The 27,537-nt window shown below is 47.5% G+C and overlaps 1 protein-coding gene across 1 annotated transcript in view; it reads left to right on the top strand.

Annotated features, from left to right (window-relative positions):
- The window catches only part of LOC147693027 (thioredoxin reductase 1, cytoplasmic-like), a 96,924-nt gene extending 80,549 nt beyond the window's left edge, over positions 1–16,375 (top strand). The window contains exons 15-16 of the mRNA XM_086939270.1: positions 12,087–12,221; positions 15,107–16,375. Coding sequence (XP_086795396.1) covers positions 12,087–12,221; positions 15,107–15,175 — 204 coding nt within the window. The 3' untranslated portion in view covers positions 15,176–16,375. The remainder of the gene's footprint in view (positions 1–12,086; positions 12,222–15,106) is intronic.
- Positions 16,376–27,537: the final 11,162 nt, after the last annotated feature.

The following is a 27,537-nucleotide window of genomic DNA, read 5'->3' as shown; positions in this document are numbered from 1 at the left end:
ACGTCAAAGGCTTCCTCCGGAAGGAGTAGTTCAAAATGCTGACACTGGCTCAGGTCCTCGCTGCTCTGGACCCAGGTGACTCGATGGTAGCGTTGGACTTGCAGGACGCTTATTTCCACATCCCCGTCCTGCCGGCCCACCGGCGCTACCTATGGTTCGGGGTTGGCCGAGAGCACTTTCAGTTCACCGTGCTCCCCTTCGGCCTTACCAGTGCCCCACGGGTGTTCACAAAGGTGATGGCGGTGGTCGCAGCTCATCTGTGCAGGTTAGGGGCTTCAGTCTTCCCCTACCTCGACTGGTTGTTGAAGGCGGGCTCGCCCCAGACAGTCGTCTGCCACCTCCAGACGACGGCAGACCTCCTGCACCAGCTGGGGTTCTCAAACAATGTGCCGAAGTCACACCTGTGCCCCTCTCAGAAGCTCCTCTTCATCGGAGCGGTTCAAGACTCGGCGCAGTTTCGGGTTTATCCGCCTGAACAGCGGGTCCGGGATATTCAGGCTCTGATTCCCAGCTTTCAGCCGTTATCCCGGATCTCGGTCAGGTTGACGCTGCTGCTTCTGGGGCTGATGGCCTCCTGCATCTTACTGGTGCATCACGCCAGGTGGCGGATGCGGGCTCTGCAGTGGGACCTGAAGTTTCAGTGGGCCCAGCATCGGGGCAACCTATCCGACCACGTCCTGATCTAGGAGGGCACTGCGAGACAGCTGCAGTGGTGGCTCACAGACCGCGATTGGGTCTGCGGCAGATTCCTCTCCCTTCCCCAACCGGAGCACGTAGTTGTGACGGACGCGTCCCTCCAGGGCTGGGGAGGCCACATGGGAGAGGCAGAGATCAGAGGCCTCTGGTCTCCGGCGGAGTCCCGGCTCCATATCAACCTTTTGGAGCTGCGGGCGATTCGTCTAGCACTGAAGGCTTTCCTCCCCTCTGTCCGAGGGAGTGTAGTGCAGGTGTTCACGGATAACACCACCGCCATGTGGTACTGCAACAAACAGGGCAGGGTGGGGTCGTGGACCCTCTGCCAGGAGGCTCTGCGCCTCTGGCAATGGCTGGAACATCAGGGCGTGACCCTGATGGTTCAACACCTGGCAGGTTCTCTGAACGCCAGGGCGGACGAACTCAGCTGCCGGTGCATGATGGATCCCTAATGGCGTCTGAACTCAGACGTGGCGCAAGGTCTCTTTCTGCAGTGGGGAGAGCCTTGGTTAGATCTATTCGCCACCGAAGAGAACGCGCAATGTCATCAGTTCTGCGCGTTGGAATTTCCAAGGCGGCACTCGCTCAGACGCTTTTCTTAGCGAGTGGAGTTGTGGTCTGTTGTACGCCTCTCCGCCTATAACACTTCTGCCCAGAGTGCTGAGAAGATCAAGTGCGACTGGGCCCAAGTCATCCTTGTGGCTCTGGACTGGGCACGAAGGTACTGGTATCCAGAGCTACTCAGTATGTCAGTCGATCCCCCGGTTTGTCTGCCTCTTCAGGAGGACCTTCTGTCGCAGCAGCCGGGGACGGTCCTCCACCCGAACCTGTTCAGTCTCCACCTCCATGCTTGGAGATTAAGCGGCGACAGTTGAGGCCATTTGACTTGCCTCCTGAAGTCTGTAACATCATTCTGGCAGCCAGGCGTCCCTCCACAAAGTCTGTATACGCCTGCAGGTGGAACAGATTTGTGGCATGGTGCACAGCAAAGGCTGTGGATCCTCTCTGCCCCACTTTCTGAGGTTCTTCTCTTCCTCCTTTCTCTTGCCCTGCAGGGCTCTGCTCTGGGCACTATCAAGGGCTATCTTTCTGCCCTTTCAGCCTTCTTAAGGCTGCCTGATCAACCATCTTTGTTCAAGTCCCCTATTGTAAATTGATTCCTGAAGGGCATCACACACTTTTACACCTGTTCAGTTTGTGATGCCTCAGTGGGACTTGAACCTTGTACTTATGTGCGCTCCCTTTGAGCCACTTCACAACTGTCCTCTCCGCCTTTCTTACCCTGAAGACTGCTTTCCTGGTTGCCAGCACCTCTGCCAGGAGAGTGAGTGAGCTCCAGGCCCTTTCTTGTACTCCTTCTTTCCTTTCTGTCCATCCGGACATGGTTGTGTTGCATACTAAGCCATCTTTCCTGCCCAAGGTTGTCACAGCCTTCCACATCGGGCAGTCCATCACTTTGCCAACCTTCCTTCACCGCACCCCTCTAAAGAGGAAGAGCGGCTCCACCGTCTGGACCCAAAACGTGCGCTCTCATTCTACTTGGATCGCACACGCCAGTTCCGGGTGGATGACCAACTCCTTGTTGGCTACGTGGGCGCTAAGAAGGGGAAGGCGGTACATAAGGACCATCTCCTGATGGATCATCTTGTGTATCCAGGCATGCTACTCCTTGGCTAGAAAGGAGCCCCCTGTTGGGTTGCGGGCTCACTCCACCCGAGCCACAGCGACAACTGCCCTGGGCCGGTGAGTGCCCTTGCAGGACATTTGCCAGGCAGCTACGTGGGCCTCGCTGCACACGTTTGCAAGACACTATTGCCTGGACAGTCCAGTCCGGAGGGATGGCTTCGTTGGCAGTTCCGTCCTCCAGGACTTTCTGGTGTGATTATTGATTCGCAGGCCCACCACCGGGGTTGGTATTGCTGGGGTATCTATTCTAAGGTAAGGAATCTATCACTAACGTGTCTCTTTCAGATGCACGAGTTACTGCTTGTGTAACGATATATCTGTAAGAGACATTAGTGATAGATTCCTTACCAACCCACCCATCCTCCTCGTTCTGCGAACCAATATCTAGGGTTACGGTCATCCCCTTTCAGGGCCCTAGTTTCAATGGCACCAGTTTTGGTTTTTAACATGGCTCAGCGCTTCTGGTGCGGAAAAGCTGTGTCTAAGAACTGACGTCAGCTCGCGGAGGCGGCGTCTAAGTACTCCGACATCATCACGGCACCCACGACGCCAACGACTGACGCGGAGCCGCAGACGACTCCTACCGACGCGCAAGGGTACTGCTACGCAAAAGTTTCTGGATCCAGTCTGACGCCTGGGGATATTCTAAGGTAAGGAATCTATCACTAACTAATGTCTCTTACAGATATATTGTTACACAAGTAGTAACTTGTGCTTTAAGAATAACAACTCTCAACAAGTAACTTATTAAATAAAATTATTTAGATTGAGTTCTAAAGGTGGGGGCAATTATTGGTTTGAGGCATGTGGGCTGCTGCTGAATGCATATCTGTGCATAGATCGCTGCCTAGTGTTGGGTCCGGATGATTGCACATTGTTGTCCTGGAAGAGTCTTCGAAGTATCACGAGATGGGTGGCTCCTCCCCTGGACTACAGTGCGCATGGGCATCCTCTCCATCCTGTTTTTTCCGCCATTGGGTTCGGATGTAGATTTGTTAACTCAAGTTCGGAATCGATAGAAAACTTTCTATTTGGCCAAAAGGCATCAAGCTATAGTCGGTATTGTCTTGCGATCGGTGCCGAGTACCCGTTCCAGCTAGATTCTCGAGCCGGACGTAAAGAAAAAGCTGTGTGGCTATTCAGCTCCAAAGGCCAGAGGCCTTATCGACTATCAATAATGGAACGGAGCCCATTCAAGAGATGTCCCGTTTGCAACTCAGTGTATCCCCACATCGACGTCCACCCGGTTTGCAACAAGTGCCTGTGTCCGGATCACGATGAAGCCAGCTGTATGGCTTGTTCTCGGTTCCGGTCCAAGAAAACACTTCGCCTTCGACGTGCAGAAGGAAGCTCAGCAGACAGCGCCTGACCCGGTGAACATCTTCGATGCTGAAGAAGGTGAGGGGGTCGAAGGAAGTTCGAGAGAACCAGTCGGATCCTGCGTCAGAGATTGACTCCAGTTACGACGCAGAAGATGAGGAAATGGTCGATAATGACTAAGTCGTCGACTAGGTAGGAAGACTATGATGAGGCCTTTGTGGCCGTAGAAGATTGCTCAAGCGAGGAGCTAGGCCCACCCGCTGGTATGGGGGCCAAAACTGAAACACTCTAAGGCTCAGGTCGAGGGATCGCCACGAGGCCTTATCCAAGATCAGACGCATAGTTCTACAGCCTCGCTTCAAGGCCCCGCTACAGACGCTTCTAAAGAGACATCAGTTGATCGATCGAAACCAAAAACAACGGTGACCACAAAACCGAAAGCACCGGAAACGAAATCTAAACCAAAAGTACAAGTTACTTTAATCTGATCGAAGGCTCCTGAACCATCGGCTCCGACGAAACAGAAGGGTGCTATTGACCCAGAGAGGTCGCTAAAGGGTGTGGAGTCGAAATCCGGGGCACCGTAGAAAAAGGTCAAGGACATCGACCCAAAGAAGTCGGCGCCGAGGACCGTAGACACCACCAAAGGACTCTAAACGCAGAACGTTACCGATCCTAAGCGTTGACTCGACAAAGCGAGCAAGGACCCGGAGCACAAAACAGTGGCTCTAACGATCCTATCAAGTCGACACAACCATCCGTCTCCTTTTCAAAACAAGTGTCGGACTAGCTGCAGCGCATTAAAGAAAAGGCTATAACTGTCGGACCGAAGGCCGCTCCACCCCCAAAGACAGTCAGTAAGACTCCGAAGGCGTCGGCACCGATAAGTTTATACAGCCGCTGCCAGTGACACCGAAGGCGTTTGCCCAGCACACGGGCATGGAAACGGCCAAGAAGGTGTCCATGGGGCCGTAGCCTACAACTACTGAAGAGGCCACAAAGCATCGACTGCCTCTGCAGGAAGACGAGCCGAAGCAATTCATCGACGCTGACACGGGTAGACTTTCCATCCACAAGCGGAAGATCGTCCCAGAACAGCCTATGGAGTCATATAAAATTCCATTAAAGAGAAAAAGGGATTTTGCAACATCACCTTCTTTTTGAACCTCTACACCACTATGGACAAGAGCCTGCTCCTACTTCACCCACACATTCATATGTGGATGCAGGGGATGCTGACAATGAGGTATACAATTATCCTGTCGACACTGATCCAGAAGAACCATGGAAAGACGCTGTTGACCCAAGTGAGCCACAGAATGCCCCCGACAGCAATCTCTATGCTGTCAAGACCTCACCTACAGAAGACACAGCTGCGTTCAACGCACTTATTGAGAGGGCAGCAAAAAAATCACAATGTCCAACTCCATGCTGACCCTATTGAAGAGGATTTTTTATTTGACACCTTCTCAACCTCAGAACTGTCAAAACTCTTACCATGCTAAAAGGTGTCTTGAAGCACGCTGGAGACATCTTTAAGGAGACTACAATGGCAAGAGTGGTAAACCCCAGGATTGAAAAGAAATACAAACCAGCACCTGTTGACCCTACGTATATCAAGGGACAGTTGCCATTGGACTCGCTAGTTGTTCCAAATGCTCGTAAAAGAGCGAACTCTCAAACTACGGGTGATGCTCCTCCCCCTGACAAGGGATATAAGGTGCTAGAAGCCTCAGGGAAAAGGGTGGCAGCTCAAGCGGCCAATATCTGGCGAATCTCCAACACACAGGCACTCTTAGCCAGATACGACAGGGCTCGTTATGATACACTTGAAACCCTGTTACAACACTTGCCAGATGAGTATAAGGAAGCAGCAGAGATGCTTATACAAGAAGGGAAACTTATTTCCAACGAGTCTATTAAATGTGCGCTAGACGCAGCTGACACTGCAGCCAGGGCTATTAATACAAGCTTTGTTACGTAGACACGCCTGGCTGAGCATCTCTGGCTTCAAGCCAGAGATACAAACCACCATACTCCATCAGCCAGTTAACCCTGATTATTTTGGCCCAGAAGTGGACACCACCTAGGAAAAAAATAAAAAGGACACAGACTGCAAAGTCTATGGGGGCTCTGCAGTCCCAGCAGTTATGGGGTGGTTCTTTTCTTCGCTCCAAGAATAGAGGAGCTTCCAGAAGCCAGGTGACCCAGCAGACACAATATAGTAAAGGAGGCACACAGACCACCTACATCAAGAACAATAGGGGTGGCTATCGTGGAAACAGCACCAAGGGCAGGGGTCGTGGCGACAACAACTCCCGATCCTCCGCCACCAACAAACAGTGACGTCTTGTCACTGCCCCGACCATATAACACCGGTCGGGGGGAGACTACAACCGTTCCTGCCAGTCTGGAAAACCATCACAACAGACAGGTGGGTGAGGCAGCTTATCCAGTACGGTTATTGTCTGGAGTTAACATCCACTCCACCCAAGACACTGTCCTATGTCCGCAGAGCATATAGTTATTACAGCAAGAGGTAGTCGGCATGCTGCAAAAAAGGAGCCATAGAGCTCGTGCCTGTGGAACAAAGGTGTACTCTCTGTACTTCTTGATCCCAAAAAAGGACGGGTCCCTCAAGCCCATACTGGACCTCGGGTCCCTAAACCAGTACACTCTATCGGAACATTTTCACATGCTCACGTTACAGCAGGTTCTACCGTTACTCAGTCCGGGAGATTTCCTCTCAACACTAGATCTAAAGGATGCATATTTCCGTATACCGGTACACCCGTCACACAGAAAATATCTCAGATTTACCATTCAGAATCAGCATTATCATTTAAAGGTCCTCCCTTTCGGAGTAACAGCACCCAGGGTGTTTACCAAGTGCTTAGCGACAGTGGCGGCACTCCTGCGGAGACAGAATATCCATGTCTACCCTTATCTGGACGACTGGCTGTTCAAGCAAAGTTGGCCCAGCAATATGCCACACACATGTCCCACACCATTCACCTACTTCACAGCCTGGGATTTTCACAGAATTATCCAAACTCCCACCTTCAGCCCGCCCACGTATGGCAGTACTTGGGCACGACAATAGACACTCTGGCAGCCAAAGCACAGCCAAATTCAGTGAGGATCAACAGCATTCAATTGCTAATACAAAAATTCAGACCACAACACTCGCTTCCAGCACAAGTGTTCATGCAGTTGATAGGCATGATGGCCCCCTGCATCTTCATAGTCCCGCACGCGAGACTACACATGCGCCCGCTTCAGGAGTGCTTAGCACGTCAGTGGAATCAGGCACACGGACAATTGAAAGACCTAGTGTTGGTGACCGGTCGCGCATACAGCTCTCTGCATTGGTGGAACCCACAAAACCTTTGCTAAGGCAGACCGTTCCAGGAGCCTGTACCACAGATAATACTGACAACGGACGCATCTCTCCAGGGATGGGGAGCTCATGTACTCCACTACACAGTGCAGGGACTCTGGACAATACAGCAGAGAAAGATGCACATCATCCTTCTGGAACTGATGGCAATCTTCATGGCATTGAAAGCATTCAAAGTACATTTGTGCAACAAAGTAGTGTTGTGACGGACAACATGACTGCCATGTACTACATACAGAAGCAAGGAGATACCCACTCTCCACAGTTCTCATCTGGCTCAGAGCATGTGGAAGTGGGCCATTCAGAGAAACATCTTCCTCATGGCAGAACACCTCCCAGGCAAGGACAATCAGATGGCGGACCTGCTCAGCAGGCACAGCCACCAAATGCACGAGTGGGAGATACATCCATCAGTACTCCACCCGTACTTCCAGCAGTGGGGTCATCCAGAGATACCTATTCGCCTCAAAGGAAAACGCAAAATGCCAAAGCTTTGCCACCAGGTTCCCACACCCACAGTCTCCAGGAAATGCGATCTGGATGAACTGGTCAGGCATATTTGCGTACGCTTTTCCACCAGCACCGCTAATACCGCTAGTGGCAAGCAAACTGAGGCAACACTCGATGACTCTCATCCTGGTTGCTCCAACGTGGGCACGCCAACCATGGTACACCACGTTTCTAGAACACTCCGTGGTACCCCATCAGAGACTGCGCCTCACACCCAGACTCTTGACGCAGAACCATGGCGACATTCAACATCCAGATCCGCAACAGCTCAACCTGGCGATCTGGCTCCTGAGGTCCTAGAATTTGGCTACCTCAACCTGCCTCCCGACTTTATGGATATCATAAAGGAGGCAAGAAGGCCCACAACTAGAGCATGCTATGCGGCCAAATGGAAGCGATTTGTCATTGTGCCAACAATGACATTAATCCGCTAGATGAATCTACTCAAAACATAATCCGTTATCTATTACATCTATACAAATGCAATCTGGCCTACGCTTCCATACGTATACATTTATCCGCAATAGCAGCTTATCTCCAAAACAGACGGCATCTCTCACTTTTCAGAGTACCTGCCATCAAAGCTTTTCTGGAAGGACTCAAACGAGTTATTCCTCCCAGACACCCACCAGCACCTGCATGGAACCTAAATGTGGTCCTTACCAGACTGATGGGTTCACCTTTTGAGCCTCTCCACTCATGCGAGATACAATTCTTAACGTGGAAGGTGGCTTTTCTAATAGCAATTACATCGCTACGAAGAGTTAGTGAACTTCAAGCACTAACTATCCAAGAGCCATTCGTACAGATTCACTCCAACAGGGTGGTACTACGCACTAACCCGAAGTTTCTGCCTAAGGTGGTTTCACGGTTCCATATAAATCAAACTATAGAACTGCCAGTGTTCTTCCAGAATCCAGATTCAGTGGCAGAAAGAATGCTCCACACACTAGATGTCAAAAGAGCTCTCATGTACTACATTTATAGGACAAAAGTTTTCAGGAAGACAAAACTACTGTTTGTTGCCTTCTCACCACAACACAAAGGCAACCCCATTTCGAAAGCAGGTATAGCCAGATGGATCGTTAAGTGCATACCAATTTGCTATCAAAAGGCTAAGCGCACATTAACGATTCCCCTAAGAGCCCACTCAACACAAGTTTGGGGCATCCATGGCTTTCCTGGGAAACATTCCCTTAGAGGAAATCTGTAGAGCAGCCACATGATCTACCATACACACATTTACCAAACACTACTGCGTAGATGTGCACTCCAAACAGCAGGCAGCTGTAGGACAGGCTGTTCTAAAAACACTTTTTCAGACTGCTGCAGCTGGCACAGGCAGCCGCCGCGAATGGAGGGACTGCTATGTATTCTATGCACAGATATGAATTCAGCAGCCTACATGCCTCAAACCGAATATGCTACATATCAGTATGCATCTGTTCTTGGCATGTAGGGCTGCTGACATTCATATCGCCCGCCCTCCTCCCCGGCGCCTGTAGCGGCTGCAGCACTCAGAATTACTCTTAGCATGGTCATCACATACTGTACTACACTCCATCTCTGCCACAATGGCGAAAAACAATCTGAGGATGGAGAAGATACCCATGCGCACTGTAGTCCAGGGGAGGAGCCACCGATCTTGTGATACTTAGACTCTTCCAGGACCACAATGTGCAATCATCCGGACCCAACACTAGGCGGCGATCTATGCACAGATATGAATTTCAGCAGCCCTAAATGCCAAGAACAGATGCATACTGGTAAGTAGCATATTCGTTTTGAAGACTAGAACCCTCACTCACCCAAAGGTGACATGCTTAATCATTGGGTTCCCTCTTACACACTGCACCTGCAAGGTGCACAGTGTGGGCTACATCTCTCCCGTGGGAGAGGAGCGAGAGGTGTTTTAATCATCCACTGGTGGTCAGAGTGAGGGACAGAGTGCGAAAAAAACTATTAACAAGGGAATTAAAACTCATGTGAGAACAAAACTTTAATCTGTGTCTTCACTGGATGGACATAAAAAACAGTGTGTGAATAGGGGTATGGATATTTCCCTATTATTGGGTCAACCTGTTTCTGCCTTATTGACCACAAAGTTTTGTGGCATTCTTCAGGACCATAACCAGTCACTGCTGCTATTAGTGCAAATTAAAGAATGTAAAAATTACCATGTTTTGATGGATGAAAATTACCAACAGCTGCAGTCTGGTCTGTGTCCAACACTAGACACCTCGTCTGCCTCCGCCTTCACACAGTTCTTTACACCGGAGTCCCAGGAATTGACTTAACCAGAGTCCTCCTCTGTAAGTGTAACTGCCAAAGGGAACCAACGTCTTGTACTATCCATTTATGCTGGATGGTACAAGAAATTGACAATGGAGTAGGATGTTATAGTTAATTGCAGTGAATTTAGTTGATGCCAGGTGGAGTGCATCTTCCTGTTGACAGTTTTGAAATGCAGGTTTCTAGACTGACAACGAAAGGATTCTTCTAGTGTGAGTGAAGACCCAGAGCCACATATGTTACTATGGGATAGTCCTAATTGAATTTGGGCTCACTGGGTTGTACCGTACAGAACAGAACTAGGTGTAAGGCAAACATCCATGAATCCTTGAAGGTGAGCCATGATCTTGCATGGTAAACACCAGGAGGTCCTAGGAGCAGATTAGACCTCTGCATATTGTTGGATTGTTGTCGGCCGTGACTGACAATGTTTCCATATATAAGCTGAAGAGGATATCTTAACCCTGTAATGAGACTGACTGTGTAGCATGACGGGATCTGGATCACATTTGGTCGACTTTACAGCAACCAGAAAGGTTCACTGATCCCTTTGTCCATGTCAAAATAACTGATTTAGAGGGGCGGGAAGCAGGATCTTGACAGCCTTAAAAAGCTGTAGTCCAAGGCTAGTACACAAGTGCGAGGCGAGATTCCAGGTTAAAAGCTCATGGGTTTATCCAAAAACATGATTGTTACAGAAAGCAAAAAGTAATTGGGGGATTAGCAGAATCAAAATATATTTCTACAAGAGGACTAACCTAAAGTCTGCATCTGAAGAAAACCCAAGAAAAGACTATTTACAAATCAGTAAACAGACTGGTAGAGCTTTTTATACTTGTTTGGAGAGCAGACTAAAATTATAAATCAAGTAACAGACTTTCTATGGCTTTCTAATTGAACAGACTGTTAGTCCAAGTAGAAATCATATCAAATAGGCAAACCTAGTCAACTTCAGTAGAAAAGCAAAGAGTCTCTCTCCAAAGAAATAAGACATTTGACTGGCACATCTCTAAAAACACAGCTTTTTAATGTTTGAGGGTGCAGAAGCCACACACATTACATCGTATGATATGGCATAATAGGGTTGGACTAGCAATGTTGCAAACACTATATATGTGTATGTGTTACATGCTAGTGCATTTCTTTAGTTCGGTTATTCACGACTAATAAAAGAAATACAATTGACATTTTAAGTAACAGCAGGACAATGGTTTGTTCAGCTAATTAGTGACCTACACAGGGCCTCGGTAGGTTACTTTGGAAAGCTACTAAATAAAAAACCATCCTGAGCATTGCTTCTTCGAACACAAATATTACATTTTATGTTTGGAAAAGACACCACAGTTAAGATTTCATTTTTATAGATTTTTCCAGAAGAAGAAAAAAAGCAAAAACACAGGCAGTGAAAGGCTTACAAAAAATGAATGTGCACTTTTATTATGCAAATATAAATAGCTGTCAATGCAAGCTGACTGCAGCCTGGTACTGAATTATAAAAACTCGCCTACAGCAATGTTGGAAAGGGAGGTTAGTAGGTTAGTAGTAGGTTGTTGGGCAAGCAGAGCTCAATTAGTTTGACTTCAAATTAACTTTGATTTGCAATTGAAGTTACTACCTTTCCCAAGATTTTCTTAAGGACAAGCAAACCGGCAGGGGACCGTAATAAGTTTGTCTGGGCCCTGACTAGGTTTGTTTTTCATGCCGAGCTAGATGTGCCTGGGTTATAAATGGTGTTTAGAAGAGAAGGTGAAGTTTGAATGAAGTTAGTCAAAGGAATGGGCTATGAATGTGAAGACTGGGTTGGAAAGGTAATGTATGGTAAAAGGATTAGATGATACCCAAAAGCGACTGTAAGGACGTGGATTGCTTTACAAAATCCCAAGTAAATCAGTAGGCCATCACACTGGTTATCTTGGAGGTTGGACATCTGAGTTATTACTCTGTTGCTCAATTTGAGTTTAAGATGCATGTTCGTGTTCCTATTAGGACTATATATATATAGTCCTAATAGGGTATTTATTGCTTCTCTGCTTCATATTTAGCATATTTGTAGACTTATCTCATTGATGGATGATGTCATGACTTAGTTGTCCTTGTTAAGAACTTTTGTATTCAATGCAAGTAGCACTACTTTATAACATCATATGCTCCTTGTGGATATTAACTACAAAGTTAACTTTTATAGGATCGTGTCGTAGGATTTCATGTTTTGGGACCAAATGCTGGTGAAGTTACGCAAGGTTTTGGTGTGGCAATGAAATGCGGGCTTACTAAGAAGTTGCTTGACGAGACCATTGGTATTCATCCTACGAATGCAGAGGTACGTGATTTTGTTTTTAAACGGCACAGGATGAAACTTTATTTTAGGTTTTCCTACAAAGGGAGAATGGATTCAAAACATTTAAGGTTACAAGTAGGGAATTTGAAGAATCGTTAATTTTTAGGTCGAGCTTACTAGGCAGGGGTAGAGCCTTCAGGTGCAGACAGCCCATACATTTGTTTGCTTTGTCACTCATTTGATTTCTTCTTACTCCATGACTTTCCTTGTCTTAGCTTGTTCATATTGTGCTTCTTTCACCTGCCACAACCCTTCTTTACCATCTCTCTAATCTACTGTCCTTCTATTCCTCAACTATAGGGGATTTTATAAAGTTTTCTCTTTTGCTTTCCATCAGAGTGCATGTGTGTTCCACCTATTTCCCTTTTGTGCTGATCTTCGCTCCCCATGTCTGTGTTGCTATCTTGTTAGTGTGCTTCCCCATAACCCCCGCATTCCCTACTTGTGTACCTCCTCCTTCTCCCCCCTGTGTTTTTCTCCCTTGTGCTTCAATCCCCACCCTCTGTATTGCTTTCTTTATTGTGCTTCCTTCCCACTCGCGCCCACCCACCTTTAGTTTTATTTAATTCCTCCTGAAAGCCCCCCCAACATTTTTTTTTCTTTTTGGATAGCTTGCCAGCTGCTATTTACTGCCAGACCCCTCCGCAGTGCATTAAGCTTTTTTTTCTTTTTGCAAATCCATGTAGTGTGCCTTCATGGATCTGTAAATGAAGAAAATGGTGTCTGTCGGTGTCATGACACTGGTGTACCCTTGCGCGGTGACATTTATTCATTTATCCCCCCCCTCACGATGCTGCACAGTATCAACCAAACTCCTTTTGCTTGTTCCCAATGCTGTGCAGTATCAACTAAAAGCATTTACAAAGGGTATAGGTAAACTAGGTGAGAATGCTTGGCTTTGCCTCTTTGTTCTGTATGCTAGCATGTGGTCAGAAGTGTATTAGGATCAATAAGAATTTTTATTATGCTTCATTCACCAAATACTCGGCTAGTGGGTTAAAAAATTATGTAAACTGTAGAGCAGATTGGAACGTTCACCATCCTATTTCTATAGGGGTTGTAACCTTCTTCATACAACGCATTAAATTAATTTGCAACTATTGTGAAATGCAGAATTTAATTTTTCAAATTAATTATGCATGTAATACAGGGGAGCTTACAGTCCTTGTATTAAAGCAAGTCTACAGTTTCTGGTTTACAGTTGAGTTGTGAAGTCTCTTATCACCTGTAATAAAGAAATAATGTAGCTGCTGAACAGTAATAACGCATTACATAATATGATGCCTCCTAAATAGCCAACAACTAAAGTTGTTGGCTAAGCTAGCTACTGCAAGATTGGTATCTTTTTGAATCAATACTTTAGTTCTGGATCCAGCCTATAAAACGTTGCTTCCATTTCCAACTTGCTCATTGTACCTATAACCAGGATGCAAACTCTATCTGGCGGGTATGACTAACTGTGCCTCCACCTGGCAATGAAAAATAATCTGAATAGTGTGGGCAGCTACTCAATATTACTCTCCCATTCTTGGCTTGTGGACACTCTTGGTACCTAGTGGTAGGATCGGAAACTGCTTCTGACTAAATGTAGAGTTGTTTGGTTGACCCACATACGCCTGTGGGTCCTTCATGGCATCCACATTCTCTGCACACCCTAAGTAGTTCCTTTTGGTGCTGTAGGTGTGAGGTATCTGCTTCTCTTGTGCTCAACCTCATGGTAAAAGGGGGAAATTTCTTTACTATCGCAATATGTGCAGGTCTTCCCACAAGAAACGATGTAAGTAATCTGAAGCTAGTGCCTACAGTGCCTGATGTTGGCTAGTCCCAGGCTGCAGGAATGTTACTACATATAAGTAACTTCCCACCCAAAGGACTCTACTGACTTGCTCCCACACAGAATGGACAATCGAGATCAAAATAGCGTGGCACTTCTATTCCAAAATTGCGTGTTACCTTGCCATGGAGCAACAAGAAAGCGCATCAGAGAATGCTTTGAATCTTAAGATGAAGTTTGACTGTTGTAGGAGCTCGATATTTTGCTAATGTTAAACTTACCTAGCTAGAACAGTCTTTGCTCCTTTCTTGGTCTGAACCAAACAATTATGGGACTTCAGTGCACTTTCCTTACAGTAGTTTCCCAGTACCTGCTGCTTTAGTAACATTTTAATCCACCATTTTTGCTTCAGTAGAATGTGATATTTTTTTTCCAGTTTCATCCCTGAAAAAATTAGTATTCTTTCTTGGTATCCTTAAAGGCATTTATGCATTGTCGCACATAATACCAGCTTTGTTACAGACTAAGGTGGACAGGCAAGTTCAGGCTGTTCAAAGCCTGTAGTTTTGAAATCTCATTTCTCTGATCATTTCCCTTTTACATTTTCAGAGCTTGGTACACCAGTTTAAACATGCACACATTTAGTTGTCTTGCCAAAAACATTTCCTGCCCCATTAGAGGCTCAGAGCACTATCTGCAAATACAAAACAAAGCAATGCTAGAGTGATAAAAGTACTCTTTTCCGTAACAGTTAACTAGATGGTATCTGCTTGATTTTCACATATTGCCCTCCCTTCCTCCTATTGAGGCGCCATACCGGTTTGTCATGCTCAAAAAAAAAAATGGCAAAGCTTGGTGGCTCTTAATACACTTTAGGGTTGTAGCCTTTGGGTACCTACTTAACAATATTACGTTTGTGTAGTCCTGAGAACCTTTGCGGCATTGAGTGACGTCTTAGCCATATTATTACATAAAGTCCATACCGAAGTACTGTTCTAGATGTTTTTAAGATTTGTGCCTAAATGTAAGATCCTGCTTTTTATGTCCTAAATCTAGTATGAATGAAATTTTAACAAATGTGTTTTCTTTGCAGGTCTTCACCACCATGGAAGTGACCAAAAACTCGGGAGCAGACATCTCCCAGAAAGGCTGCTGAGGTTAAGCCCTGCTGTTAAGTATGTTTCCAGCCCGTGAATCTTTATCTTTCTGGATGGTTTACAAATTATCTTAATATACTCAGGTTAAAACTAGACACCTCCTGATCAGCGAGGTGTTGAAAGTGCAAGATTGTTTGAAACTATTCATGCAAGATAAAATTATGCGGCAAGGGAACGTTATAACAGCAGGGTAACCTGGAATGTTTTGTCTTGACATGCATGGTGGTGCATTAAAGTGCGTTTTTGAAGTCTTAGCTTGGAGCCTCTTGAGGTGGGCTTTGACGGATGACTACCTAGCAGGATCAAGGAATATCCTCTTTTCTGACTGAGCTTCTGCAAAAGAAACTTCATAAACTTGTGCAGTTTAATCCTATCGCTGGCGTTTGCCAGATATGTGCAGTGTAGCATAATGCTGCGCAGGAAAACCTCATTTCACGTGTCCAAACAGGTTGTCTCTGCCTTCACATAGCAACATTCTCCGGACTGCTTTGTGCAGGCATTTTAAAATGTTTGCCGCTGTTCCTATCCTTATTGCAAGGGCCAGTGCTTATGTAATCAAATAGTACATAATACAAAATCTGTACATATTAACTATACTTTTTCTTTAGGATACCTGAACCTAATCGTATTTTCAAAAGCAGATTGCCTTTTAAGCTGCACCTTACTCAGAGAACACTATGCTGCAATTTCAAGAGAATGTGCCCTTGAGTTACTTGTCAGTGTATTCTTAAACTGTACAGCCGTCCCCTGTTTATGCATACTGTAACAGTGGCTTCTCTGTTTAAGGGTTCCTTAAGTAAAATGTATATTAGTAATCATTAAAGGGGTGTTTCCGTAAAGGAAAAAATACCCCTCCCACAGTTTCTGGACACTTTTTTTTCATTGAAGTTTCACTTCATCTGTTCTTAGAATGTGTATAGAGCTCTACACCCCAAAGTAAGCGAATGAAAGAAGCTGTCGGCATTCTTATTCAAAATACTTATCATGTGTCTATGTAAATGATATATTCAATTTCATGTTACTAAGGTCCATAAACCAAGAATGTTTTATCTACTGAATAATGGCCCCGGATTTGTTTGTCCAATGCCATGTTTCGGAGGATTGTATATGAATGCACTGTATCACATGCCGACTTAAAACATTTGTAACTATTTATCTGCAGTTTACCTCTTTTGGAGTTTAAATAAAAGACCATGGTTGAAGGATGTCTGGTTTTAAGTGATTGTGTAATGCGTCTGACGTGTAATGTCTGTTGTTGATGATCAATGGCCCATACAAGGTGTTAAGTATGACTGAGTAACTTAAAAAACGATTAACATGTTAGGGCTAAAAAAAGTTAACCTGTATTGAGTCTTTAATACATTGGTATACTATTTAGGGAGAGCACAAACTATATGGAGTCGTGGTTACTGAAATAGTTTGATATATAATGCATTCTACATTAGTATTGACTGCTTGCAGTTGATGTAACATTTTTTAGTATTAGTATTTTGTATCTAAAAGAGACACGTTCGTGATAGATTACTTACCTTAGAATATCCCCAGGCGTTAGACCGGATCCGGAAACGTTTGCGTAGCAATACCCCTGCTCGTCGGTAGGCATCGTCCGCGGCTCTGCATTCGGCGTCATTGGCGCCGGAATGATGTCGCCGGAGTACTTGGACGCCGCCCTTGTGCGCTGACGTCAGTTCTCCTTTTTTCCGCACCAGCTGGCGCAGATCCGGAGAAGCTCTACCCCTTAGTCACTTTTTGACTAAACTTTTTTTTTTAATCTGTTTTTTCGCGAGTCGTTTGACTGCTACGGTGCCGGTAGGGATGCCCGGGTTCAAACCCTGCTCCAAGTGCAGCAGACTAATGTCTGTTACCGACCCCCATCGCCGGTGCCTTCAGTGTCGAGCGGTCCTGCAAGCGGCTTTAGCTCCGGCAGTCTGCCCGTGCCGTTAAAGGTCCCGGTCGAACAGGAGGTCGAGGGACCGGTCGCGGGATCGGAGCCCTCGTAGTTCCGAGAGTCAGCATCGGTCTTCGGGATCCAGGTCCTCGGGTAAGAGGCATGAGAGGTCAGAAAGGCGTCATCGTTCTTCCGACCCACCTGGACGCTCGTGCTATGTGGCCGTGGTTTCGGGTGACACCACCCCCACGGCTCCGACTGAGTCTCGGGCGTCGCAACCTGCCCCACACCTTCCGGTTCCTGGGCACGATGCGACGCCAGAGGAGATCGAATGGTACCTCATGGCCATGAGGTGTCTCCCTCCTCTGCCGGGCTCCATGGCGCCTTTGGGCCCACAAGTCCTGGCTGGGGGGCATAGCGGGTCGGGTGCTTCAGCCTTGGCGCCACCGGCGACTTTGGTCCCGGCGCCGTAGGCCCCCACTGGATCCGGATCTGGGTTGTCGCCGGTCTACCTCACCGACGCCAGCCCCAAGGGTGTCACCCCTGCCTACGGGCAACGCAGTCCCCGATACTGCCCTCTATTCGGTTGCGGCACCGCTCTCTACGTCGTATGGAGACTTCTACTTCCACGAACCGGCCCCATCCTTTGAGGCTGAATTTCAGGTGATGGGTGAGGACTGTGGACCCGCTGGCACAGGAGTGCCAGTCTCTCAGTGGACTGGACATTTCACCAGACACTGCTTTTGTCTCCCCTCCAACTGTGGCTACGGAGGAGGGGGCTGTCTACAATGTAGTGTTGATGCGGGCGGCCAAGGCATTGGGCCTAGAGCTCCCCGTCGTGGCCGTGAGGACTAACCACCTCACTGAGGTCCTTAAACCGCAGGCAAGCACGGCTGAGCCTCTGCTGCCATGTAATGAGGCCTTGTGTGACGTTCTTTTGGGCACTTGGTCCAAGCCCGCTACAGGTTAGCCTGTAGATAGGAACGTGGCCAGATGCTACCGCCCGGCTCCGGGCGACCCTTGCTTGTCTCCTCACCCCCGAGAGCCTGGTTATCCAGGCCTCTACTTCCCAGACCACATTCCCAACGGCTCCGGACGATCAGGATTCCAAGAGGTATGAGCAATTCGGTAAGGTGTTCTCGTCCCTGAGTTTGGGACTGCGGTTAGTCAATACCGCATGCCTCTTGGGCGCTACACCAACACTCAGGGACACGGTCGCGGACGTGCTGCCACAATGTCTGGAGGAGGCTCGGACTAAACTCGCCTAAGCCCTTGCGGAGGGTCGAGATGCGGCACGCTATTCCATCCGGTGTGGGCTGGATCCCACGGACTCACTAGGCAGAGCGATGGCAACGACGGTGGCGGTTCGACGCCACGCCTGGTTGAGGACCGCCAACTTTTCGGCTGATGTCCAGGCCACCCTTCTGGACATGCCGTTTTTGATGGCCGTTGCCTCTGGCAACAAGGCAGACCATGCGCTTGAGCGTTTTAAGGACTCCAGGGCTACTGCCAAGATCTTGGGCCTCTCTGCCCCACGCCAGCAAACTGGTGCCTTTCGTGGCCAAGGAAGGGGTGCTCCCACACGTGCTGCCAGCCACGCACCGCAGACTAATACACAGCGCAGTGGCAGCCGTGGAAACCGCCGTGTCGGCGGTCGGGAACAACGGCTAGGCCAGTCCACACCTTCCCCTGTCCACACCTTCCCCTGCGGCATCCGCCTCAAAACCCTCCTAGTCCGTGCTTTCAGGCCCATGTGACGCCAGTGGGGGTCAGGGTTCGCCATCACCACTTCCACTGGCGCACTGTCACGTCGGAGATGTGGGTGCTGCAAATCGTCCGAAGGGGCTACTCCCTCCCCTTCGGGGCAACCCCCTCCAGCCATGCCACTGCAATACCTCCGCATGTCGGGGGATCACTTGCAACTACTGCAAGAGGAAGTTACGCCCTCTTGGCCAAGGGGGCCATTGAGTGTGTTCCTGGGCCGGAAGTAGGGTGTGGTTGTTACTCCCACTACTTTCTGGTGCCCAAGACGGGCAAAGGGGACCTGCGCCCTATCTTGGACCTACGGAACGTCAACTGCTTCCTCCGGAAGGAGAAGTTCAAAATGCTGACATTGGTTCAGGTCTAAGCTGCCCTGGACCCAGGAGACTGGATCGTAGTGTTGGACTTGCAGGACGCTTATTTCCACATCTGTCCTGCCGGCGCTACCTGAGGTTCACTGTAGGCCACGAGCACTTTCAGTTTACCATGCTCCCCTTCGGCCTTACCAGCGCCCCACGGGTGTTCACAAAAGGGATGGCGGTGGTCGCAGCTCATCTGCAAAGGTTAGGGGTTTCAGTCTTCCCCTACCTAGATGACTGGTTGTTGAAGGCGGGCTCGCCCCAGACAGTCGTCGGCCACCTCCAGACAACGGCGGACCTCCTGCACCAGCTGGGGTTTTCCATCAACGTGCGGAAGTCACACCAGTGCCCCTCAGAAGCTCCTTCATCGGAGCGGTCCTCGACTCGGCGCAGTTTCAGGTTTATCCTCCCGAACAGCGGGTCCGTGATATTCAGGCTCTGATTCCAATCTTTCAGCCTTTATCCCGGGTCTCGGTTAGGTTGACGCTGCGGCTTCTGGGGCTGATGGCCTCCTGCATCATTCTGGTGCGTCACGCCAGGTGGCGGATGCAGGCTCTGCAGTGGGACCTGAAGTTTCAGTTGGACCAGCATCAGGGCAACCTGTCGGACCATGTCATGATCTCGGAGGGCACTGGGAGACAGCTGCAGTGGTGGCTCACGGACTGCGATTGGGTCAGCGGCAGATCCCTCTCCCTTCCTCAACCAGAGCACGTAGTTGTGACGGACGTGTCCCTCCAGGGCTGGGAAGGCCACATGAAAGAGGTGGAGATCAGAGGCCTCTGGTCTCTGGCGGAGTCCCGGCACCATATCACCCTTCTGGAGCTGCGGGCGATCTGACTTGCACTGAAGGCATTCCTCCCCTCTGTCCAGGGGAGTGTAGTGCAGGTGTTCACGGACAACACCACCGCCATGTGGTACTGCAACAAACAGGACGGTGTGGGGTCATGGACCCTCTGCCAGGAGGCTCTGCGCCTCTGGCAGTGGCTGGAATGTCCGGGCGTGACCCTGGTGGTTCAACACCTGGCAGGTTCTCTGAACGCCAGGGCGGACGAGCTCAGCTGAAGGTGCATGATGGATCATGAATGGCGTCTGAACTCTGACGTGGCACAAGGCCTCTTTATGCAGTGCGGAGAGCCTTAGTTGGATCTATTCACCACCCAAGAGATCGCGCAATGTCGTCCGTTCTGCACGTTGGATTTTCCAAGGTGGCACTCGCTCGGGACGCTTTTCGTCGCGAGTGGAGTTGCTGTCTGTTGTGCGCCTTTCCGCCTCTACCACTTCTGCCCAGAGTGCTGAAGAAAATCAAGCGCGACCGGGCCCAAGTCATCCTTGTGGCTCCGGACTGGGTGCGAAGGTACTGGTATCCCGAGCTATTCAGTATGTCGTCGATAACCTGATTTTGTCTGCCTCTTCAGGAGGACCTTCTGTCGCAGCAGCAGGGGACTGTCCTCCACCCGAACCTGTCCAGTCTCCACCTCCATGCTTGGAGATTGAGGGGGGACAGTTGAGGCCATTTGACTTGCCTCCTGAAGTCTGTACTGTGATTCTGGCAGCCAGGCGTCCCTCCACAAAGTTGGTATACGCCTGCAGGTGGGACAGATTTGTGGCATGGTGCACAGCAAAGGCTGTGGATCCTCTCTGCACCCCTTTCTGAGGTTCTCCTCTTCCTCCTTTCTCTTGCCCAGCAGGGCTCTGCTCTGGGCACTATCAAGGGCTACCTTTCTGCCCTTTCCGCCTTCTTAAGGCTACCTGATCAGCCTTCTTTGTTCAAGTCCCCGATTGTTCACAGATTCTTGAATGGCATCACTCATGTTCCCTTCTGTTCCTTTCGTGATGCCTCAGTGGGACTTGAACCTGGTTCTAACTTACCTGATGTGCGCTCACTTTGAGCCGCTTCATAACTGTCCTCTCCGTCTTCTTGCGCTCAAGACTGCTTTCCTGGTTGCCATCACATCTGCCAGGAGAGTGAGTGAGCTTCAGGCTCTTTCCTCTAATCCTCCTTTCCTTTCTGTCCATCCGGACAAGGTTGTGTTGCGGACAAAACCCTCTTTCCTGACCAAGGTAGTCACAGCCTTCCACATCGGGCAGTCCACCACCTTGCCCACCTTCTTTCCGCATCCCTTGAAAGGGGAAGAGAGGCTCCACCGTCTGGACCCAAAACCTGCGCTCTCGTTATCTGGATCGCACACGCTAGTTCCGGGTGGATGACCAACTTTGTTGGTTACGTGGGCGCAAAGAAAGAAAAGACGGGCGTTGCACAAGCGGACCATCTCTCGGTGGATCGTGTTGTGCATTCAGGCGTGTTACTCTTTGGCTAAAAAAAACCTCCTGTTGGGCTGAGGGCCCACTCCACTCGGGCCACGGCGAATACCACTGCCCTGGGCCGGTGAGTTCCCTTGCAGGACATTTGTCAGGCAGCTACGTGGGCCTCGCTGCACACGTTCGCAAGACGCTACTGCCTGGACAGCCAAGTCCGGAGGGACGGCTTCTTTGGGCGTTCCGTCCTCCAGGACTTTCTGGTGTGATTATTGGTTCGCAGACCCACCACCGGGGTTGGTATTGCTGGGGTATCTATTCTTAGGTAAGGAATCTATCCTTAACGTGTCTCTTTCAGATGCACAAGTTACTACTTGTGTAACGATATATCTGTAAGAGACATTAGTTAGTGATAGATTCCTTACCGACCCACGCATCCTCCCCGTTCTGCAAACTGATATCTAGGGTTAAGGTCATCCCCTTTCAGGGCCCTAGTTTCATGGCACCAGTGTTGGTTCTATCATGGCTCTGCGTATCTGGCGCGGAAAAGCTGTGTATAAGAACTGACGTCAGCGCGCGAGGGCTGCGTCTAAGTACTCCGGCTGCGTCTAAGTACTCCGGCTGCGTCTAAGTACTCCGGCTGCGTCTAAGTACTCCGGCTGCGTCTAAGTACTCCGGCACTAATGACGGACGCGGAGCCACGGACGACGCCTACCGACGCGCAGGGGTATTGCTACGCAAAAGTTTCCAGATCCAGTCTGACGCCTGGAGATATTCTAAGGTAAGGAATCTATCACTAACTAATCCCTTACAGATCTATCGTAGTAACTTGTGCGATTTGCAAATAACACTAAAAATAGCAAACGGACCCTACTAAGTACAGATGGTTTTAGCCGGGCATGCGCATTAGACCAACAATTCTGCAAGCCCTTTAGGTCTGGAGAGCAGTAGCCTAGTTTAGTGCCCATGGACAGTGAAACCTTCCCTTCAGACCTTGTTTATCCTGTGGGGCCAGTTTCAAGGGTCACAAAAGGAGTACCTGTGCTTTTGAAAAGAATAGCCATTTCAGGCCACTGAAGGAAAATTTCCTAGTACATGGAAGAGCGCGTATGCTGTCTGCGCCGTGCATTTGGGCACGTCGAGGGGAACACTAATTTCAGAATAAATGAGATGTTTATTAGCATAAGGACCTCCCAAGGCATCACTAAGCATGCACTAGAAAGAGGGTCATTGCTGACCTCAAAAAAGGACAGATGGACTAGTTGGTAATTCCAGGCCCAGACCTTCTAGAATAAAGAAAAGTAGCCTTGCTGGGGCGGGGCATAATGACATGTCATGGAGTAGCCACAAAATGAGAATTTAGTAGAGTACAACAACCTCTGTATTGGTTCTTACCCACATACTGGCTAGCTGGCACGCTGCGTCGAGCAACGGATTCTAGTTCTTACCCACATAACAGCCAGATAGCACGCTGCATCAAGCGCAGGATTCTAGTTCTCATGTTTTAGGCCACACTACTTGAAAAGGGAGTACAAATAAACTTTGTCCACACCACTTTTACACACCACTTCTGAAATCTCCATCATCGGACACAGACACGGGGGTAGCTTTGCCTTAAAGTCTTCTCGTTTATTGTAAAATGTGTTCGCTCTGACGCGTTTTGGCACACCTGCCTTGTTCACAAAGGCAGTCGCTTTAGACCTAATGTATTTTAAAACTGATTACTGCGATCACATGATCCAGTTTACTACGGACATGGGAAACAGTCTTTAGCTTTTACATGGGAAGAATCGCGTTTCTTGAAACATCATTTACCTTCATGTGTATTTAAAAGATACTTCTGGCTCAATTAACTCGTTGCTGACTGTGAAATAACAATATAAAAACCTCTAATACCATGGAACCCTCTATGATTTTTACAATATCAATTTATCTTTGCATTTTAAAACGCACGCAGTCAGATAAAAACCCTTGCAATCTATGGTATCGTCCCTAGAGTTGTCTCATAGGGAATGCATACTATTTGGGGTCCTCATAATGAATGTTTGTTTAAAATTGCTCATTTCAACTTTGTCAATATAAGAACACTTAAATAATTTTCTTGAAAGATAAATACACAAATGAGATAAAACAATGAATCTCGATATCCCATTGAAAACCTAGATATAGAGAGATATAGATGCACACAATTCTCATCGGCTTGACACTTTACCAGGGCCCATGAGAGGTTGAGTGTTGTGCTGGACGAGCCCACTGGCAAATATATGAAGGAAAAATCCAACACAAGGAAGGAAAACACGCATTCAACCTCAGACTCTTGTTGCTGCAAACATTTACTTCCGAACATGACTTGTTTCGGCTACAGCCTTGGCCTTGATCACATGTACGTAGCTGCCAAATCACAGTGCTTAAATTCAAAATGAGAAACTTACTAATCGTGAAGATACAATCGATAAGTGGTCCTTGCTTTTACATATTATATAAATGTAGATATTGAAAGTGTGTTTTTGATGTACCAAAAACAAGCAAATAGATAATTTTGTGAAATTTTATGTGGTGTTACAAAAAGTATCAGAATAACTGTTCGTTGCACACAAACTGTGGTTAGCGGTATAGTGCTGGAACAATACATGGTTGATATACTGCTTGTGAAAAATAATACCAAAAAAATATATGTATACATGCAGTTTAGCCTAGTATACATTAACATGCAGAGTAATCAAAATAATCGTATATCTCTGATTTGTCAGCCGGACCACATATAACTTCAAAATTGATGCATGTAGGGTAATGTAGTCTCAAACATTTCTCGCGAGAATAGCGTACAATGCTCATTGTCACCAGATCAGTGCCCCAAATGTATAGATTAAGTTTCAGATGTATATCATAAATTGCGTCAATATAAAACACAGGTACAGCATATCAGTACATCGAAAGGCACACCTTTCCAAGATTGTAGATCGAACGTAGACAAAGTGAATTATAAAGTGAAAATACTGGCAATCTTGTAGAGTGAGTTTCGAGTGACAATGTAAAATATATACATACATGAGTAAACCCTAGCGGGCATGGGGCAAGATTTGCTATTGGTAATTGGCTCAAAATGAATAGACCACTGGTAATTAAATTGCAATAGATCCGAATATTCCAACTAATGTCTAGGTAATCCTTATTAGGCAAAGCCAATAAAAGGAAAATGCTAATTCAGTGAATACCAGGTAACAGGAAAAAAGTGTAGAGCAGGGAAACCACAAATCACCATCTAATTTTAACATATCGTGTCTGAAATGTCCAAGTGCACCATGCAGATAGTTGAAGAAAAGGTTAGGGGTCTCATGCTCCAAAATAAAGTTGCTGTATCCTGGAGTACCCCTTCCTTTCAGCACAGGCGGAACCCGCTTTAATTAATGCCCTGCCCATGGGCAACGTTAACTCGCCGCATCCTTCGTTCAGCAAGGACCAACAGGCAATGAGAGTCCAGGTATTGCGTTAATTAGTTTAATCCTTTCCCCCACACAAGCTTTATCCCTCCCCTTTCTCATGATCTCAAAAAAGGTTTAAACGTGTGTAGGTAGTTAGGTGAGTTTTTTTTCTTCACACATCCATGCAAACCGCAATTCAATTCAGGAAGCCATGACTGGCTTTAAATATATTTCAAATAAACAAAAAGAGAGGCCAAATCAGTCTCAGAATTGCTACTAAGTTGGAGCGAGATAGATGAGGATCACACACTCACTTTGGGTGAATAGGAAGGCCCTCACACACCGACCTAGTCAGTGTCCTGCTTCATCATTGGGCCCCACCAAAGAGGCCGAGTGCCTCTTTGGTGTGCTGCAACGCCAGAAAGACTGCGGAGCTGGTTGACTGACTGATTTATTGTATTTCTCTGAATTATACCATTCCTAAACCTTGGCAATTAAATTCAGACACATAATACCTGTTATACGTGTCTTAGGGATCACCTATTAAATTTTTTTTTCCTGATACCCTTTTAGACACTTTTTAATTTCACTTACCCTCACAACACGCCCCTCTTCACACAACCAGCTCCGCAGTCTTTCTGGCGTCTCAGCACACCAAAGAGGCACTCTGCCTCTTTGGTGGGGCCCAATGATGAAGCATGACACTGACTAGGTCGGTGTGTGAGGGCCTTCCTATTCACCCAAAGTGAGTGTGTGATCCTTATCTATCTCGCTCCAACTTAGTAGCAATTCTGAGACTGATTTGGCCTCTCTCTTTTTGTTTATTTGCATTCAACCGGGGACTGAGAGCCTCCTTAACTCTCCCTACCTCTCCCATTGTTTTGTTTTTAAATATATTTCGACATAATACGGAGTCATCAACCCACATACTCTGTATGGTGCCGTTATGGTGAGATTCACAGTCATAATGTAAAAGCTGTCCTCTTTGTTTATGAAATTCAAGATTAATTTTGCACTCATTAAGCACTTTTTGCACTTATCTCTGACCGCGTCTTTACAGTACGATCCCACTTAAACAAACATGGATAATGTATCTACTGTATTCGTAGTTTACTATGTGACAGGATTGTCAAATTCAATTACGATCTTGAGTTCGCATAACACAGCATGATGTATTTTACAGCTATTGTGTTCCCTTGAGGTACACTATTACTTGACCTCAATATTATGTTATAGAGACTGCACCCTTGTGCATAAACCATATATAATCTGCTGAGGCTGTACACCGAATGAACTGTAAAGTACTTATCGTTTAAGTTTTTTACTCATTCATTGTACTGTTGTTCACGTGGTCACTCGATTTCCGTTGCACTGCCACTTAAAGCACTGAGACAATGCCTTTCCATGTTGAGTGAACAAGGCTCGCGAGAGCTGAAACACGTATTGACATCAGGAACATAAAATAATTTCAGCACAAAATTGGGTCGGTCTGCCATTCTTCACGCCGGAGATTTGGATTCATGTCGGAACTACGTTATATATCCATACTAATATATAATAGAGAGCGAGCCCAAACCTTTGAGGCGGATAATCTCAGGAACCACAGCACCAATCCCAACACCCAATACAGCGTTGGAAAGGGCAGTTGCAGCAGAAGGACATAGGCTATGCAGACACCCATATATTCATTTAAAAGGTAAAAGAACTGTGCCAGCAAAGTTGTACCGTGTGGGTATGTCTGCGTTGTGCTGTGGGCGTGTGGTACGTTTCGCCCTTCATGCCATGTCTCATATCGTGTGCTAATCCCACCCTGCTCCCTTTAAATACCCCTGCACCCCATAATCATAACCCGCCCTTACTCCTTAAAATACCCCAACACCCTTAAACCCTAACCCATTTTACCCCTATAAATATACCCTGTACCCCAAAACTCAAACCTATCCCTAAACCCTAAAAATATCCCTGTACCCCGAAACCCAAACCTAGCCCTGAACCCTATAACTACACCTGTACCTCAAAACTCAAACCTACCCCATAACCCTAAAAATACCCCTGTACCCCAAAACCCAAACCTACCCCTGAACCCTAAAAATACCCCTGTACCCCCAAACCTAGCCCTGAACCCTAAAATAACCTTGTACCCCAAACCCTAACCTAGCCCTGAACCCTTAATATACCCCTGTATCCCAAAACCCAAACCTACCCCTGAACCCTAAAAATATCCCTGTACCCCAAAACCTAGCCCCTGGAGTCCTTAATATACCCCTGTACCCCAAAACCCAAACCTACCCCTGAACCCTAAAAATACCCCTATACCCCCAACCTAGCCCTGCTCCCTTTAAATATCCCTGCACCCCATAATCCTAACCCGCCCTTACTCCTTAAAATACCCCAACACCCTTAAACCCTAACCCATATTACCCCTATAAATATACCCTGTACCCCAAAACTCAAACCTATCCCTAAACCCTAAAAATATCCCTGTACCCCGAAACCCAAACCTAGCCCTGAACCCTATAACTACACCTGTACCTCAAAACTCAAACCTACCCCTGAACCCTAAAAATACCCCTGTACCCCAAAACCCTAACCTAGCCCTGAACCCTTAATATACCCCTGTATCCCAAAACCCAAACCTACCCCTGAACCCTAAAATACCCCTGAACCCTAAAACCCAAACC

Source organism: Lissotriton vulgaris, chromosome 9 (assembly GCF_964263255.1).
Source record: "Lissotriton vulgaris chromosome 9, aLisVul1.2, whole genome shotgun sequence".
NCBI classification, from domain to species: Eukaryota; Metazoa; Chordata; class Amphibia; order Caudata; family Salamandridae; genus Lissotriton; species Lissotriton vulgaris.
This window is presented reverse-complemented; position numbering and strand designations above follow the sequence as displayed.